The sequence below is a fragment of the Erigeron canadensis genome, chromosome 3, assembly GCF_010389155.1.
Source record: "Erigeron canadensis isolate Cc75 chromosome 3, C_canadensis_v1, whole genome shotgun sequence".
In the NCBI taxonomy this organism is placed as follows: domain Eukaryota; kingdom Viridiplantae; phylum Streptophyta; class Magnoliopsida; order Asterales; family Asteraceae; genus Erigeron; species Erigeron canadensis.
In genome coordinates, this window is record NC_057763.1 from 26,000,065 (window position 1) to 26,015,625 (window position 15,561).

The 15,561-nt window shown below is 32.8% G+C and overlaps 1 protein-coding gene across 1 annotated transcript; it reads left to right on the top strand.

Annotated features, from left to right (window-relative positions):
* The first annotated feature begins 1,147 nt into the window (after positions 1-1,147).
* On the top strand, positions 1,148-3,119 carry LOC122593052 (cytochrome P450 Tp4149-like). The gene is made up of 2 exons (XM_043765394.1): positions 1,148-2,118; positions 2,318-3,119. Exons 1-2 carry the CDS (start codon positions 1,219-1,221, stop codon positions 2,927-2,929), a joined length of 1,512 nt encoding a protein of 503 aa, XP_043621329.1. The 5' UTR covers positions 1,148-1,218; the 3' UTR covers positions 2,930-3,119.
* The last annotated feature ends 12,442 nt before the right edge of the window (positions 3,120-15,561 follow it).

Genomic DNA, 15,561 nt, shown 5'->3' on the forward strand with positions numbered 1-15,561 from the left:
AAATTCATATCATGTAATTAAAGTTTGCAATAGTGTCGTCTTCTTCATTGAACTCTACAACTAAATGTTTTTTTTTCTATAAAACTCTTCTTTTTCATCTCTAAGCAGTATACCCACACAACACACACATATAAATATACTCGTATTAAACGATATACGAATACAGGGCGGAACAATATAATAAAAAAAAATACTAATACACCCAAGAAGCTCGATGTGGTGGCCACCACTTTGACCCAGAAAGCCGGAGAATACTCCGACTACGGTATCGTAATATGCCACAAAGTTGGCGTACTTGGAGGAAAACGTCGGGATTAAGGGCCGCGATAAAATTTGTATAATTAGTATTTTAGTATTGCTTTGAACTATTCTCATAATGTATTTCGAATGAATTAAAAAAAGGATTTTGCATTGAAGAGATTTTTATTTTTCTTAATTTTACTTTTTTGTGTAGTACGGAGTATTTAGTTTTTTAATTTTCATTTAAGCTAGACTGATAAAATACAACCATATGGATGTTCTTATGTTGTTGCTATAGAATAGAAGATTTAAACCCGAAATTTTAAATTCCGGTTTATATTGAAAAGTGCTTAAAGCCGGCTTTGGCAACCCACGTAGGTTAAACCAAAACTTCTATCTGGTTTTAGGTGAAAAGTTGTAATTTGGAAGTCACAATTCTGGATATATTTCTATAATTATTTTAGTAAGCTAGATTGCTTTCTCTCTCAGACGGCGTGCTTAGTGTCTCTCTCTAGAGCTTTCTCTTTGTACAGAGAAACTCTAGATATGAGAGAAACTCTAGATATGAGATTTTGTTCTCTGAAATCGAGACCCTGTTTCTTCTTTTTCGTTTTTGGTTTTGCCTTGCCATCGAGACTATTTTTTCAAGGGTAAAGCCCTAGGCTGTAGGTCCTTTACATTGCTGAACATGATTTTTCTAATAGTGGTAGCATCTGTACCTTTGGATAGAAATAGGGCTATCTTCCTCATGCCCAGGCTCGTTCCGGGATTGAGTACGTTGTTGTTTTTGAATATTTTGGTAAGAAAACTTAGTATAATTAATGAAGTTGTCGACAAAAAGAAAAGTCCTATTTGCAAATAATTCAACCTACGCCTAGTCGTCCTATATATTTGGATGTACATCACGTAAACATGCACAATCTATACGAAATAAAATCATACCTATCTTGCTAACTATAATACCATTGCTCCAAAAAAATGTTTCTCTCATTAGAGCTCATTCATATCCCGTTTATCTTGTTGTTCGTTTTCTTATCGTTCTTGATTCCTTTCAAATTGCTTTCATCTTCATCTAAAACCCCAAAAAACAGGCCACCAACTCTTCAAAAGCTTCCGATTATTGGAAACCTTCACCAAATAGACTCAAGCGCTCATCTCTCTTTACGAGTCTTAAGTCAAAAACACGGACCACTTTTCTTGATGCACCTAGGCAGTGTACCCGTGTTGGTAGTCTCCTCGGCCGAAGCAGCTAGAGAAATCATGAAAACACATGATTTGATATTCTCAAATAGGCCAAAACTATACTTTCATGACAAACTTAGTTATGGTTCTAAAGACATTGCTTTTGCTCCCTATGGAGAGCATTGGAGGCAGGTCAAGAGCCTTACGGTGCTCAATTTTCTAAGCCATAAACATGTTCAATCATTCCAAAAGATACGAGAAAAATTACTTCTTCGTATGATTGAAATGGTCGGGAAAAGTTGTGGTTCTGTAATTGATATGAGTGAATTGCTTTTTTTGCTTACTACAAACATACTATGTGAGGTGGCCTTTGGACAGAAAAATGATGATATAAAGTTTAAGAATGTATTCGTAAAATCTCAGATCCTACTTGGCGGTTTTGATATAGGGAACTATATTCCATGGCTATCATGGGTGAATTGGTTGCGTGTCGGAGAAGCAAATGAAATTGTTAAAGAGTATGATGAGTTTCTTGATGGTGTCATCGACGAGCATAAAAATAAAAGCACAAAGGCGGATGTTACTAATGGTGAACAGAATGAAGTACGTGATTTAGTTGATATCTTACTTGATGTTCAAAAGGAAAACAAACTCAAATTTAAATTTGGGAGAGATACCATTAAAGCCATCATCTTTGTAAGATTTCTCGTTTCTTTCTTTAGAAAGTCGATCATAGTAAACAATAACTAACAAACAATTAATGTGGTACGAGTACTATATATACATCATAATGGTTTCAACAAAAAAACATCTTTATAAAAACTAAAGTATAAAGGGAAAAATATTATGGTTTCATGCATTTTTTTTCATTCAAGATTTAGAATGTATTTTGTAGGATGTGTTTACTGCTGGAACTGATACAACAAACACAACTATGGAATGGGCACTAAGCGAGCTAGTAAGAAACCCACGTGTAATGAAGAAGTTGCAAACCGAGGCAACAAAAATAGCTCGAGGAAGATCAATGATAAGCGAGGATGATTTACAAGAAATGCATTACTTGAAAGCTGTCATGAAAGAGAGCTTGCGATTACACATTCCAGTCCCACTACTAGTTCCTCACGAAGCGAGAGAGGATGTTCAAGTAATGGGTTATGATATTGCAAAAGGCACCCAAGTGATGATTAATGCTTGGGCAATTGCAAGAGATCCTTCCATCTGGGAAGAACCAGAGAAATTTAACCCGGAAAGGTTTTTGAACAGTTCCATCGACTATAAAGGATTTGATTTTGAATTGATACCTTTTGGTGCTGGTCGAAGAGGGTGTCCTGGTACTGAATTTGCTATGGTAATCAATGAGCTTGCTATAGCCAATATAGTTCTTAATTATGATTTAGCATTGCCAAATGAAGGTAAACCCGAAGAATTAGACATGAGCGGAACTTCTGGATTAACTGTTCGTAAGAAGTCTCATCTACTTGTTGTGCCTTCTTCTCGTTTAGAGTAAAGTAACTGCTCAAATTTGCACCCTGGATAGGGTTGACTAATATACATATAATATTGTAACAATATTCAATAAACTCTTCTTGTATCCCGACAATGTTTCGGTAGAAGTGTGTTTTTCTTCTATTCCAAGTTTATCATATGTAATGTAAAGTAATTCAGTATTTGTTTAGTGTGGCATATGTTGGCTTGTATATGATGTTATCTTTTGGGTAATGATCCGTAATATAAGTAATTATATATAATAAAAAAACGTCCATCTGCCCCTTCAAATTTAATTTAATAAATAAATGTATCAGAGTGCCGGGTACCCCTGGACCATGATAGAAAGCTATGCACGCCATATTTTTTATGGTGAAAGAAATTACAAATTTAAGTCTAGCTAGGATTATATCAAGAAGAGATCAAAATTCTCATTAATTTTTCATTGTATTCAGTGTATAACGTTTTATAGTGACTCAAACGCGAATTAGAAGATTATAGTATAGTAGTGCAAAATAATACTCGTATTGAGTTTTTAGTAATAGAAATCAAGTTTGGGGGCTTTTTACCTGTTTGGGCCATACAAATTAACCATCTAACAAATTTCAAGCTACTAAATCACTACCAATTACAGATTAAAACATAACAAGAATATTGACCCATTCATAAAAGGAACGTAGTTGCCTCATTTACTAATCGTTACAAAAGTCACCAAGTTTTTTTTTCACCAAGTTATAACCACATTTGTATATATCTATAGGTATACATTACTGTCACATGGAAACAACATATAGTTGACCATTCTAGCTACCTGCTCTAATGTCAACCTCTGATCCAATAATACACCTTCTTTTGTATTAATTAGTAGCATATTTCAGAATCATCCCTAAATTATAAAATCACAGAGGATATAATAAATTAAACAAGTCACATCTATCTATTTCCTTGAACCGGAATATTGGAATACATTAGTGAAGTACTACATCTAGACAAACTGTCAAAAATTGCTTCCTTCAAATTCAAGTAGGGCAAATCTTATTTTAGGGAAATTTCCAAAATTATAACATTATTATATAAAGAGTAAATTACACTTTTCGTCCCTGAAGTTGGCACGTTTTGTCTTTTTCATCCTTAAAGTGAAAAAACTACAATTTTAACCTTAAAGTTGCAGATTTTTGCAATTGATGTCCTTCGCCAAACGGTGTTAAGTTTCAGCCATTAATGTCCTCACGTGCAAAACACGTGAGAGACTGAAAGTGCAAAAAGTGACATATTCAGAGACGAAAAATGAAATTTACTTTTCTGTTGTCATCATCTTCATCTTCTCCGGCTAACTTTCGTCGAAAAACTCAACAACTCGTCGGAAAACTTAAAATGTCGATATCTCACTCGTTTCTTCGAATTAGACCACGAAACCACCACCAAACTTCTTAAAACTAATTTCCGCACGAATCTTAACCAAAAACTTTCAAATTCAACATATACCTTGGATGTTGGAGGTTTTGAGTTTTTCACCAAAAAAATTGTATCTTTTGTGACCTGGAAGAACAGGTCTAATCCGAGCAGCAGATGTACAGTTTGGGGAGCAACATCCTTTTAAATCACTGATACAGCTCGAACAACACATGAAAATGAGATCAGGCGTATCGTATTTTTATGATCATATTGATGATATACCCATACGGAGCTCTAGCTCCGTACCCAAAGCAGAAGCAGAATACGAAGCCACCTTCGTACAGGTAAACCCAAAACAGAAGTTAACCTTTGTTCAACAAAATTACCCTGGAGCTCTAAAGGTAACAATCACCTAGCTCCAAGGGGGAATATACTAAAGATCGGATATAATTAAACGTGTATCAAAGCTCCGATATACTCGGACATAATTAGGTAACAAGTTTACCACAAATCTCCTCAAGAAGGAAACAAGATATTCACAAAGGAGGAAGAGATTTACCCTAATTCTCTTACCATCCTCTCCAAGAAATCGACCCTCTATATAAATAGAGGAGGAAGCCTCACGGCAGGGGATAATTCATCGACAATAGACGAAACCCTCATACAAGTTTTTTCAACCTCTGAATAAACTCTAAACAAAACCCTTAAACCCTAAGTCGAATGAATCGACTTAGACACAACAAAATCATTCGGCGTAAAGCGGTCTCCGACCCTCTGACCGTAAGGGAATCGCCGATCAACACCCATAACCCAACTTACACCTCCGGTTGAGCCATAGTGCGATTATTTGATCAAACACATATAAAATACACGGAGTAAGGTATAGGTTTACGAATTTACGACGACCTCTGAAGGCCAAAATTTATACATTGTTGGTGTAGAAAGACATCATCATCATTATCAAACCATGACCGGTGTATATCCATGTGACCATCTCCTGGCCTTTCCTCTGCCTTGGATGTATACCTAATTCGCAAAATAAACCTTTGTTGACTACTAGATTTTGTATATAATTTTATATGAAGCAATTAAATGGTTGACACTGTTCTACCGTTCGAAAAAAAAGTATGGTTGACACTATGTTTCATATAAGCTAAATACTATACACTAACTGCTCAACAAATATAAGAATTATTGACTGAAACAAACATAAAATAGATCATAAATTCACAACTCATCTTCAAACATCTTTAACATGTAGTATTTAGTATGGAGATAAATATAATACCACCCCTGTTTGTGTTGCTGTCAACAAAAAGTTACAGAACCACCTACAAGACAAACACTTCAACCGAGAGATGCACCAAACTAAACCTCGAGCTAAAAAACCTGACCTGACCATACTTAAGCTAAAGTTGAGTCGCTAATGCACAATGAAAATGAATCCTCTCAAATTGTTTTGGTCAAAATTCGTGCAAAAATTATTTTTGAGAAGTTTGGTGGTGGTTTCGTGGTCTAATTCGAATAAAAGAAGTGAGATATCGACATTTTAAGTTTCCCGGCGAATTTTCAGATGAAAGTTAGCCGAGGAAGATGAAGATTATGACAACAGAAAAGTAAATTTCTTTTTTCGTCCATGAACATGTCACTTTTTGCACTTTCAGTCCCTCACGTGTTTTGCACGTGAGGACATTAACGGTTGAAACTTAACACCGTTTGGCGAAGGACGTCAATTGCAAAAATCTGCCAACTTTAAGGTCAAAATAGTAATTTTTCACTTTAGGGATAAAAAATGCAAAATGTGCTAACTTCAAGGACGAAAAGTGTAATTTACTCTTATATAAATTTGTTAGTTAGGGAAAGTGAAAAAGAAAGTTTAAAGAAAGAAATTTATAAGTGAAATTTTACTGAAATGACTCAAAGAGTTATCAGAATTACAAAACTTAAGAGAAATAGTTTCAACATTTTGCAATAGTTGTAGAAAATAATAACTATTAACAAACCTTTTCTAATAGGAAACCGAATATCATGTAGAAAATGAGAACACTTCCAAAATCCAAATAATTTTAAGTTTCCTTGTGTTATTGAAATTTTGTTATATTAAAAACTAGTATTAATATCCGTACGATGTATGATAGCTATATAGATTATATCATAAAGAAATTTGAATATGCCTCTTACATGATTCGTGAGTACGAAATTAATTGTAGTTAAAATAAATCGATGATCGAATTTAAATTATAATAAACATATGATAAATATAATATATGTTTAGTTGTAGTTTTGGGTTTACCTAAAATCTTTAGAATCACGTCAAAATCGGAACTTATAAGCATAGTGGATGACGACAAATAGCATAGTGATTTCGGATCGTAAACTCATATTTTTTAAATCTTCATGTTAATAATTTATTATAAGTAATCTAAGTAATAGGAGTCGAAGAATTGAGAAAAATAAAAGAGACAATTAAAAAGGTTATAATGACTTTTATATTAATAAGCCAAGAGTTAGAGCTTAATTCTAAATCTAATAAGGAAATTGAATCTATATATAATTAAAAAAAGTTAATTTAATAAAATAAATAAATTAAAAGGACATGTATCGATAAAGGATTATGCTACGTATCGTATCAAAAACATCTCAATCTTGTTTTACTATGCTTAATTAAAGATTTTATGTTATCTAACATGTATAGTATCCAGCGTCACTTGCTTGTCATTAAAGTCGTCGTGTACGTCATCATAGGCACAAGCTCGTCCTTGTCTTTTACCGTCCAATAAATATAGAAACGGAAGATGAAAGGGGGCAAGGTTAGAATAGGGTCAGAATTAAAATCAAAGATCGTTTAATAAGAATTATTTTTTTACCGTGAAAACTTATTAAGTAAGTAAATAATGACAGTTTAATAAGATTTTAGAGACCAAACCAATGCAAATATAATATAGATCGACTTACGACTGTTGATTTTATTTTATAGGTAACTACATTTTATTCGCGTTATGTATTGGAGTTAAAACTTTGCTTTTAACTACTAGAGTATTCTTTTTTTTCTTTTTTTTTTGGAATACATAATAATCTGAATTATTTCCTTTATGTTTTATAGTTATGTTATAAAGAGATCTTTTGATAGATTATTAAATTTAATAATTTAGAGTTTCAAAAGTTTTATTAACTTTACAAATTAAAAAGATGTTATAAATAGTTAAGAGATAATTATGTAGTTTATAAAAATTGCTTTATTTTATTGTCTCGTATGTGAAATGTTAATTTGAAAACTAAATTCTTTGTAAAATCTAAAAAACTGGCTAATATATTAATTTAACATAATGTGTTTTGATTAACAATATGTTTTTATTGTGTAATCTAAAAACATATTGTGTTAAGTTTTTATATCATAATGTGTTTTTGTATCTAATGAAAGTCTGAAAATTGTTCAAACATACTGTAATATGAACTTAACATAATGTATTTTCTAAAAACACATTAAAAACATATTAAGTTAAATTCAGATCACAATATATTTTGTTCAATTTTATAGTTTCATGAAAATTTTAATTTTCAAATAATCACGATCTTATACCATATACATAAAACTTGTGAAACATTGAAGCTTAAATATGCTTTATTTTATTTTATTTTTAAAAGGCAAAGATAGGTTTTATTTGAGTGTATCACATGCATATATTATTTTTATTTATAAAATGTTAAAATCTAAAAATGTACATGCTTAGTATGTCGTAGATAATAAGACCTATTTAATTCACTAGCTTAAAATAGTATATTATTGAAACTTCTAAAAGTAGTAAGTATATGTTAGAGATAAACACTTGCTAGGTCTCGAATGTGACATGATAGGCAGATTTGATATTTATTTTTATAATAGATTTTAGGGAAGAATCCATAAAAATGTAATATTTTTATTTAAAATTTTTAATAAGCGGAACCTATTTACCCTGTCTCCAAGGAATAAAGATTTGATCAAATGATGAAATGTTTATATTTCACCGGAATGAGATTTTTCATCTTTGAGCAACCAAACACACTAAGAAATGGAATTCAATTCCAATTCCATCAAATTCTGTGAACCAAATATGACCTTAGAGTTTTGTTAAAGAAAGTCCTAAGGGATGCACTAAGATGCATTAAATAGTAGAACACTTATTATAAATTTCAAATTTTTAATATGAAAAGTATAATTTTCTTACCCATGTCAAGTGTTAAAAGCTGGATTTACCATTATCTATATATTTATTGTAGTAATATAAACATTAGTACTTCATTTTATCTTCCTACTCATCAACCAACCCGTCACTGACACTTCTATTAGCACCAGACGAAAGCCTGTGGAATGCAGCGGGAACAATGATAGCGATGGTGGTAGTAACAGTGTGATATTGACGGCGATAGGTGATGGTAGCGGTGTGACTATTAATATAAAGATAATCTATATTCTTTTATAAAGAAATAACCCCATTTCTATTTTACGTAATTCTACCTTTGAATTACTAGAATTACCTTTGACTTTTTATGTGTAACCCTTAATGAATTAATTAACACTCTAAACCTTTATTTTAATAATTAACACTTTGACCCCTTATCTTCTAAAATTTTCCACTATCACAATTAAATCAACCTACACCACTTGACACCGTCAACACCACGAATAGTACAATCACCGACACCATTAGACCGCCTTCCCCACTACTGTCGCCGCATTGCATGGTTAATATGCTCGTTGATATAAAAACGATAGTGTAGTTTTTTAAATGTTGAGTGATAAATTTAATAAATTATTTAATTAAGAGTATTTTATGTAAATATAATTAAGTTAATTATAAAAGAAAGCTTTTGAAAGATTAAATATATTATAGTTTTTTAAAGGTTTAAAAGGTTTATAAGAAAAAAAAAATTATTTGCTTTATTAAGTAATATAGTTGATATTGAATATCACATATTCACACATGGCAATGTGATAATGATCTTTTATAGTTTCCAAAATTTTACAATATCTGATAATTTTATGTGTTTGTTTTTTATAACCACCACCCATAAGAACAGTGTAAGAAATTGAGATTCTACTTAGAGCCGGCAATTTTTGATACGGACCTGTTAGCACGACACGACACGACCTGACTTGGTTTTTTCGTGTTTTGTGTTTGGTCTTAACGTGTTTCGTGTCTTAACAGGTCCGAACCTGTTAAAACACGATAAGACACGATAAGATAAGTAGTATATATACGGACATGTTAAGACACGTTAAAGACCCGTTAACGACACGTTAATGACATGTTAAGGACACGATATGACACGATAAGACACGTTAAAACACAATAAGATACGTTATCAGGTCCCTTAACAGGTCTCTTATCGTGTCACTTTTAACAAATCCCTTAACAGGTCCCTTATCGTGTAACCTATTAAAAATCGTGTAGTGTTCGTGTTTGAAAAAACTGACACGATTAACTATCGTGTTGTGTTCGTGTCTTATCGTGTCATGTTAGACACGATATGCCAGCTCTAATTCTACTTTCTATTATTATAAACTCTCTTTTACTTTGAGGGACGTCTATTATTGAAGTCACACTAATTAATTATGTTATATTCATACACACTAGTACACTACTATGTCGTTGCTTAATTACTTTGACGCAGACAGACGGCTCATTCACTACCTCAAATACAAAAACAAAAGGGGATGCCACTGGCCCATTTTTTTTACAGATAAATATATGAAAGCCGCCCCACTCTCACAGTCTCACTTACAGCGATATTTATCAAGCTCCTAGAAAAATAAATAAACTAACAACAGTAATTATATGCTTCACGAACTCCTAGAATTTTTTTCTTTCTATTTTTGGACACACGGTTAATAAGGTCATAACTATCTATCTACATATTTCCCTACAAAGTAAATCACCTCTCTCTTTTTTTTTTGGTTTTTTAAGTTAACAATCTATCAATAAATTTATAAATAGAAAACTTATAACAATTTTCCCAAGTAATTATACAATGTTTTTTTCTATTTCTATACCATAGGAACCTGACCGTCCTTATGTCTTGGAAAATCTTCTCTGTGATAATCGAGCCATTTGGAAACATCTTTTTATTCCGGGCCTTCCATAAATACTAACACGTGGTGAAAACGTTGCCTTTAATCGGTTCCCTCGCTTCATTTCCCATCCTTCCATGCTCATTAATTTCAAACAGATCTTTTACCGAAAATAGGAAGATAGGTATAGTCTTACACCACACACTAACTCTTTGCCCTATTTCCAAAGGATACTGCACATTCATAAATCATATGCTCCGTAGATTCCTCCTCCTGGTTACATAACCCACAAGAGAACGAAGTCGAAGCTACAATTCCTCTTCTTGAGGGCCAAGATAGTAGGAATACGATCCATAGCCATCTCTCTTTTTTTAACTTTAAGCTTTGGAATATCATTCATTTGTTTAATAACTTAAATATTTTCACCTATAACGTTAATAATAATATTAATAGCTTTTATGTTACCCTCGTTAAATCAATTACATTTATATTAATAACACATCACTACCCGAATGCTGTCACAGGCCACCGGCGCCATTCGTCGTCCCCACCGGCACTACTTACCACTGTCACTGCATTGCGCGGGTAACCTTTTAGAGTTTAGTACATCTTTATAAAAGTATAATCCTTTTGTGAAAGTTTAAAATTTTAATATGCTAAATATTCAATATATCCTTGTAATTTGTAACTTATTACTTTTTAAACAGCAAACTAATCTACTCATATTCATAAATTACACGTATGTATCGAATGGAACTTAAGACTCTCAAAAACCCCACAATAATCCACCCCTACAAATATAAGAAGTGAGATTTGAACCCTTAGTGGATATCTCAAGGTCAATTTATGTCAAGTATTCGAAACAAAATTTTTAAAAAAGACAACTAAACATGTAGAAATAACAATAAAAAATGTAAGAGAATAATAAAATGTATAAAAACATAAACAATATTTATATTAATGTTTAAATGTTACATGAACATAAGACATAACGATGATGAAAGTTATTATATATTATAAACGTTATTTATATAAAAGACAAACAAAAATAATCAAAACCAAATGTTTAAAAGAAAAACATTAACTGTGTGAAAGTTGTTTGATTCAAACTCGAAATTTTAGTGTCAAGAAAATGAAAACGAAATCTTTGATGTAAGTCAAAAGTTAAACGATAGAAATTGTAGGGGTTAAAATGAAAATTAAAAAAATTATGTGTTATAAGAACTTGTATAGATCTTTGTATAAAATCATCAACAACAATTATATTAATGTTTTAAATGTTACATGAATGTAAGATATAAAAGGTATTGAAAATTATTATATATTAAAAACATTTTATATATATATAAAAAACAGATGAAAATAATTAAAATTAAATGTTTAACATAAAAACCATGTCAAAACTGTTTGATTTAGGAGAGAAGTCACCTTTGGATTCTTAAGTGAAGTAGGGGGCAAGGAAGAAAGCACGATAGGAGGCATGTCTTGAGCCTATGTGACAGCGGAGAACTTTAGAGGTAGGCTAGAAAAAAAGGAAAAAAAAGGCTAGGTTACGTAATAAAGAAGGCAGTTAGTGTTCATTGCTGAGTGATCGCTCGCTATCTTGCTGGAAAAGGTGGTTCGGAAGCTTTCTCTCTCCCAGCAAGCAAGATGAGATCACCAATAGTGCACCGAAATGGCGCCGGAGAGCCAGGAAAACATATGAACTTAAAAGTTTAATGTTAATAAAATAAAAACAAAAACTTTGATGTGAGACAAAATTAGTTAAAAGATAGAAACTTAAGTAGTTAAAATGAAGTAAAATGAATATGGATAAAAATCATTATGTGATGTAGTGATGTACAACATTATACATTCCATGCATTAAAAAACTTTTATAATAAATATACTTTTAGTATATATATATATATATATATATATATATATATATATATATATATAGAAAGTCGTTTTAAGAAATTAAAAAATATATATATGTTAAAGTTAGACGAGGAACCATCGGAGACGTCAAGTAAATCCAAACGATGTGGTCACATGGGCTCCCATAGGCTTCTGCATGTGTGGAGGTAAGAGGATCGATTCCATGCACTACATTTGAAGTGATACTAAAGCTGTGTTTGATTCTCAGTTTCTCACCGAATAATTTAAAGTAGGGCTAATACTTTGTTAAAACAATAAAATCCAAATGATTGTCATGGTTGGCCGAAAAAGTTAAAACGTGCTTAATAAGCGGTTGCTTATTGAATAAATGTAAGCAACCAATAATAATTTTTACGAATTTTGACTCTAAAATTTTAATGGTGTATGAGGATTAAGATGTAGACATTTTAATTGAAAAAGAGTAATAATTTATCATCATTTTATACGAAGTAATATATAAATCTTGCTAATAATGCTTTTAATATTTTATGGACACATGCATGTCATGACAGATAGCATAGTAATTATCTTTCTATTAAATTTAATTAATGATCAAAGCAAACGTCATCTTTATATCTTATCTTAATATTTTTACGTACACAGTGTTATGTCGTTGTTCTGACTAAAGTTAATAGAGACGCAAACTAGCGGCTAATTCACTATCTCAAAAACAAAAAAGTAAATAATTAATGAATGCTCCCATCAATCATCAATAGATGGAATTGATATATGGAGAAACCTGAAACCTTGAGGTCTTGAGCTCACATTTTAGTGTGAGCAATATGTTTCCAAGCATGAAGATAGGGTTTTTTCAATTATAATTTTCCTTCAGAATTTCTAGAAGCTTGACAAGTATTCTTGTAAGTTGTAACTTGTAAGTGGCCGGCGGCTTTTTTGTTTCTGTAAAAAAAATGAGGGGTTGTGAGCATTCATTATTTATTTTCTAACGGTGAATTTAGGTTTTGTGTTTGATTTTCACTGAATAATTTAAAGTAAAGCTAATACTTTGTTAAACACTAAAATCTAAATGATTGTCATGGTTGGCCGGAAAAGTTAAAACGTGGTTAATAGGTGGTTGTTTATTAAATAAAAGTAAGCAACCAATAATGAATTTTACGAATTTTGACTTCTTATATCTTAACGGTGTATGGGGATTAAAATGTAGACATTTTAATTAATGTGAAATGAGTAATAATTTATTATTCTATAATGAGGGGTTGTGATCATGCGTATAGCCGCCGATTACATTTAATTTTCCCAGAAAGTACAAGTGCATGTGAAATTCGTAAATCATGTTAAAATACGTAAAACCGTACACTTTAATATCCATAAAGCTCAATCTTCGTAATTGTCTTTAGACCGGTGGGAGTGAATGTGGGGTGAGGCGCGGTGAACCCCGGCCCCTCGTGGGAACACCGCCGCCGGTGGGTCGGGGTGGGGAAGAGGGGAGCCCGTTTGGGGTGAGAACACCGAAGAGAGAGAAAGTCGTGAGGGGCCCGCTTGTAGTCAAACAACAAACCAGCCTGTGCCACGTGGACTAGCCAACGGCTAGTTGTTGTTACCGTTTCTTTTTTTTTTTTTTTTTTTTTTTTTTTTTTTTAATCTCACCCATCTTTCTTTTCTCTATATATATCTAACACCATTTTTAAACAACATTACACAACACAAACTTCAAATCCAAAAACCTCCACTTTTATAAAAAAAAAACACTTCTTCTTTATAAAAAATAAACACCCATTAACAATGGATCCAAAGAAAACCAAAACAAATCCTTTCAACAAATCAAAATATCACCTAAATGATCCACAAATGCATGCCAATTTTCATCCAAATCAATTCATGCCTCCACCAAATAATTCTCCTCCAAATCAATTTTATTCTCAATCATCTCAACCTCCTCCAAATCAATATTCTCAACCTCTTCCAAGTCAATCTTATTCTAGTCCATCACCATATCAATTTTCTCAACCTTCAACTCCATCCGCTTATTATCCACAACCGGCGTCTCCACAAATGTTTGGCTACGGTTCAAGCCCACCTTCGCAAACCAACGCCCGTTTCTTAAACATGGCTAGAATGAACGATTTTATTCCGATCGAGGAAGATGTTCATCAAGATGACGAAGAAGTTGAAATTGTAGCGGAAACCCAACAAGACGATGTTTAAAAAGATGATGACGTGCAAGAAGTCCAAAATTGCGGGAAAAAGACGAAGACAAAGCGTGAAAATTGGACGTCGGCACAAGAGGTTGCTTTGGCACAAGTTTGGGTTCAAATTTCCGAATGCAAAAAATATGGAAATGAACAAAAAGCGGATGGTTTTTGGCGTCGTGTACTTGAGCATTACACCACACTTGTCGGCCCGACCACACGGACCATTCATGGGTTAACGCCAAAGTGGAAACAAATGAACGCCACCATGGGTCTCTTCAACGGGCTATCAATCAAGCGGTACTCTTACTTATATAGTATTTGCTTAGTTTTTAATAATTATATAGTTTTTGCTTAATTATTAATAATTATATAGTTTTGTTCGTAGTTGTTAATAATTATATAGTTTTGTTCGTAGTTGCTAATAATTATATAGTTTTGTTCGTAGTTGCTAATAATTATATAGTTTTGTTCGTAGTTGCTAATAATTATATAGTTTTGTTCGTAGTTGCTAATAATTATATAGTTTTGTTCGTAGTTGCTAATAATTATATAGTTTTGTAATATGGTATTCTTTTTTTGTAGAAACAAGCCAAGGGAAGCGGGTGCAACGACTTGGATATTATGAGAGTCGCTATGGCGGATTTCAAAACCCGCACCAAGAAGGAATTTCCCCACCACACCGCATGGGATGTTGTGAAGATACACGACAAATGGGCCGAGCAAGAATGTTTCCAAATATACCAAGACATGGGACCTTCACGTAGCGACTCTTCAAAAAGGAAATCTGGAGAATATGAGACGGCCAGCACCGGGCACTTCATTCCCGACATGAATGAAGACCCAAACCCTCCATTGGAAGCGGCAGCAAAAAAGGAAAAAAAGAAGGCATCCGGATCCGCCTCTTCAACTGTGGCGGATGACATTAGCGAGTACGCCAAAAGGAAGACGAGATACTTGGATGAAAAACACCAGACGGATGAGAGGCGCGCAAGACAGCGGGACATCTTGTTTTTCACCAACTCGCATGCTCATATAACCGATCCCGTGATGTTGGAAATCGTTCTTAGCGAGAAACGCGAAATTGCCGCAAGACATGGATGGCAATGCCCTTTTTAGTTTCGTTCGTGTAATGTTTTC

Coding starts and splice junctions, on each gene's coding strand:
- LOC122593052 (XM_043765394.1), top strand. CDS start 1,219: ATGTTTCTCTCATTAGAGCTCATTCATATCCCGTTTATCTTGTTGTTC. Junction 2,119..2,317: donor CCATTAAAGCCATCATCTTT/GTAAGATTTCTC, acceptor TGTATTTTGTAG/GATGTGTTTACTGCTGGAAC.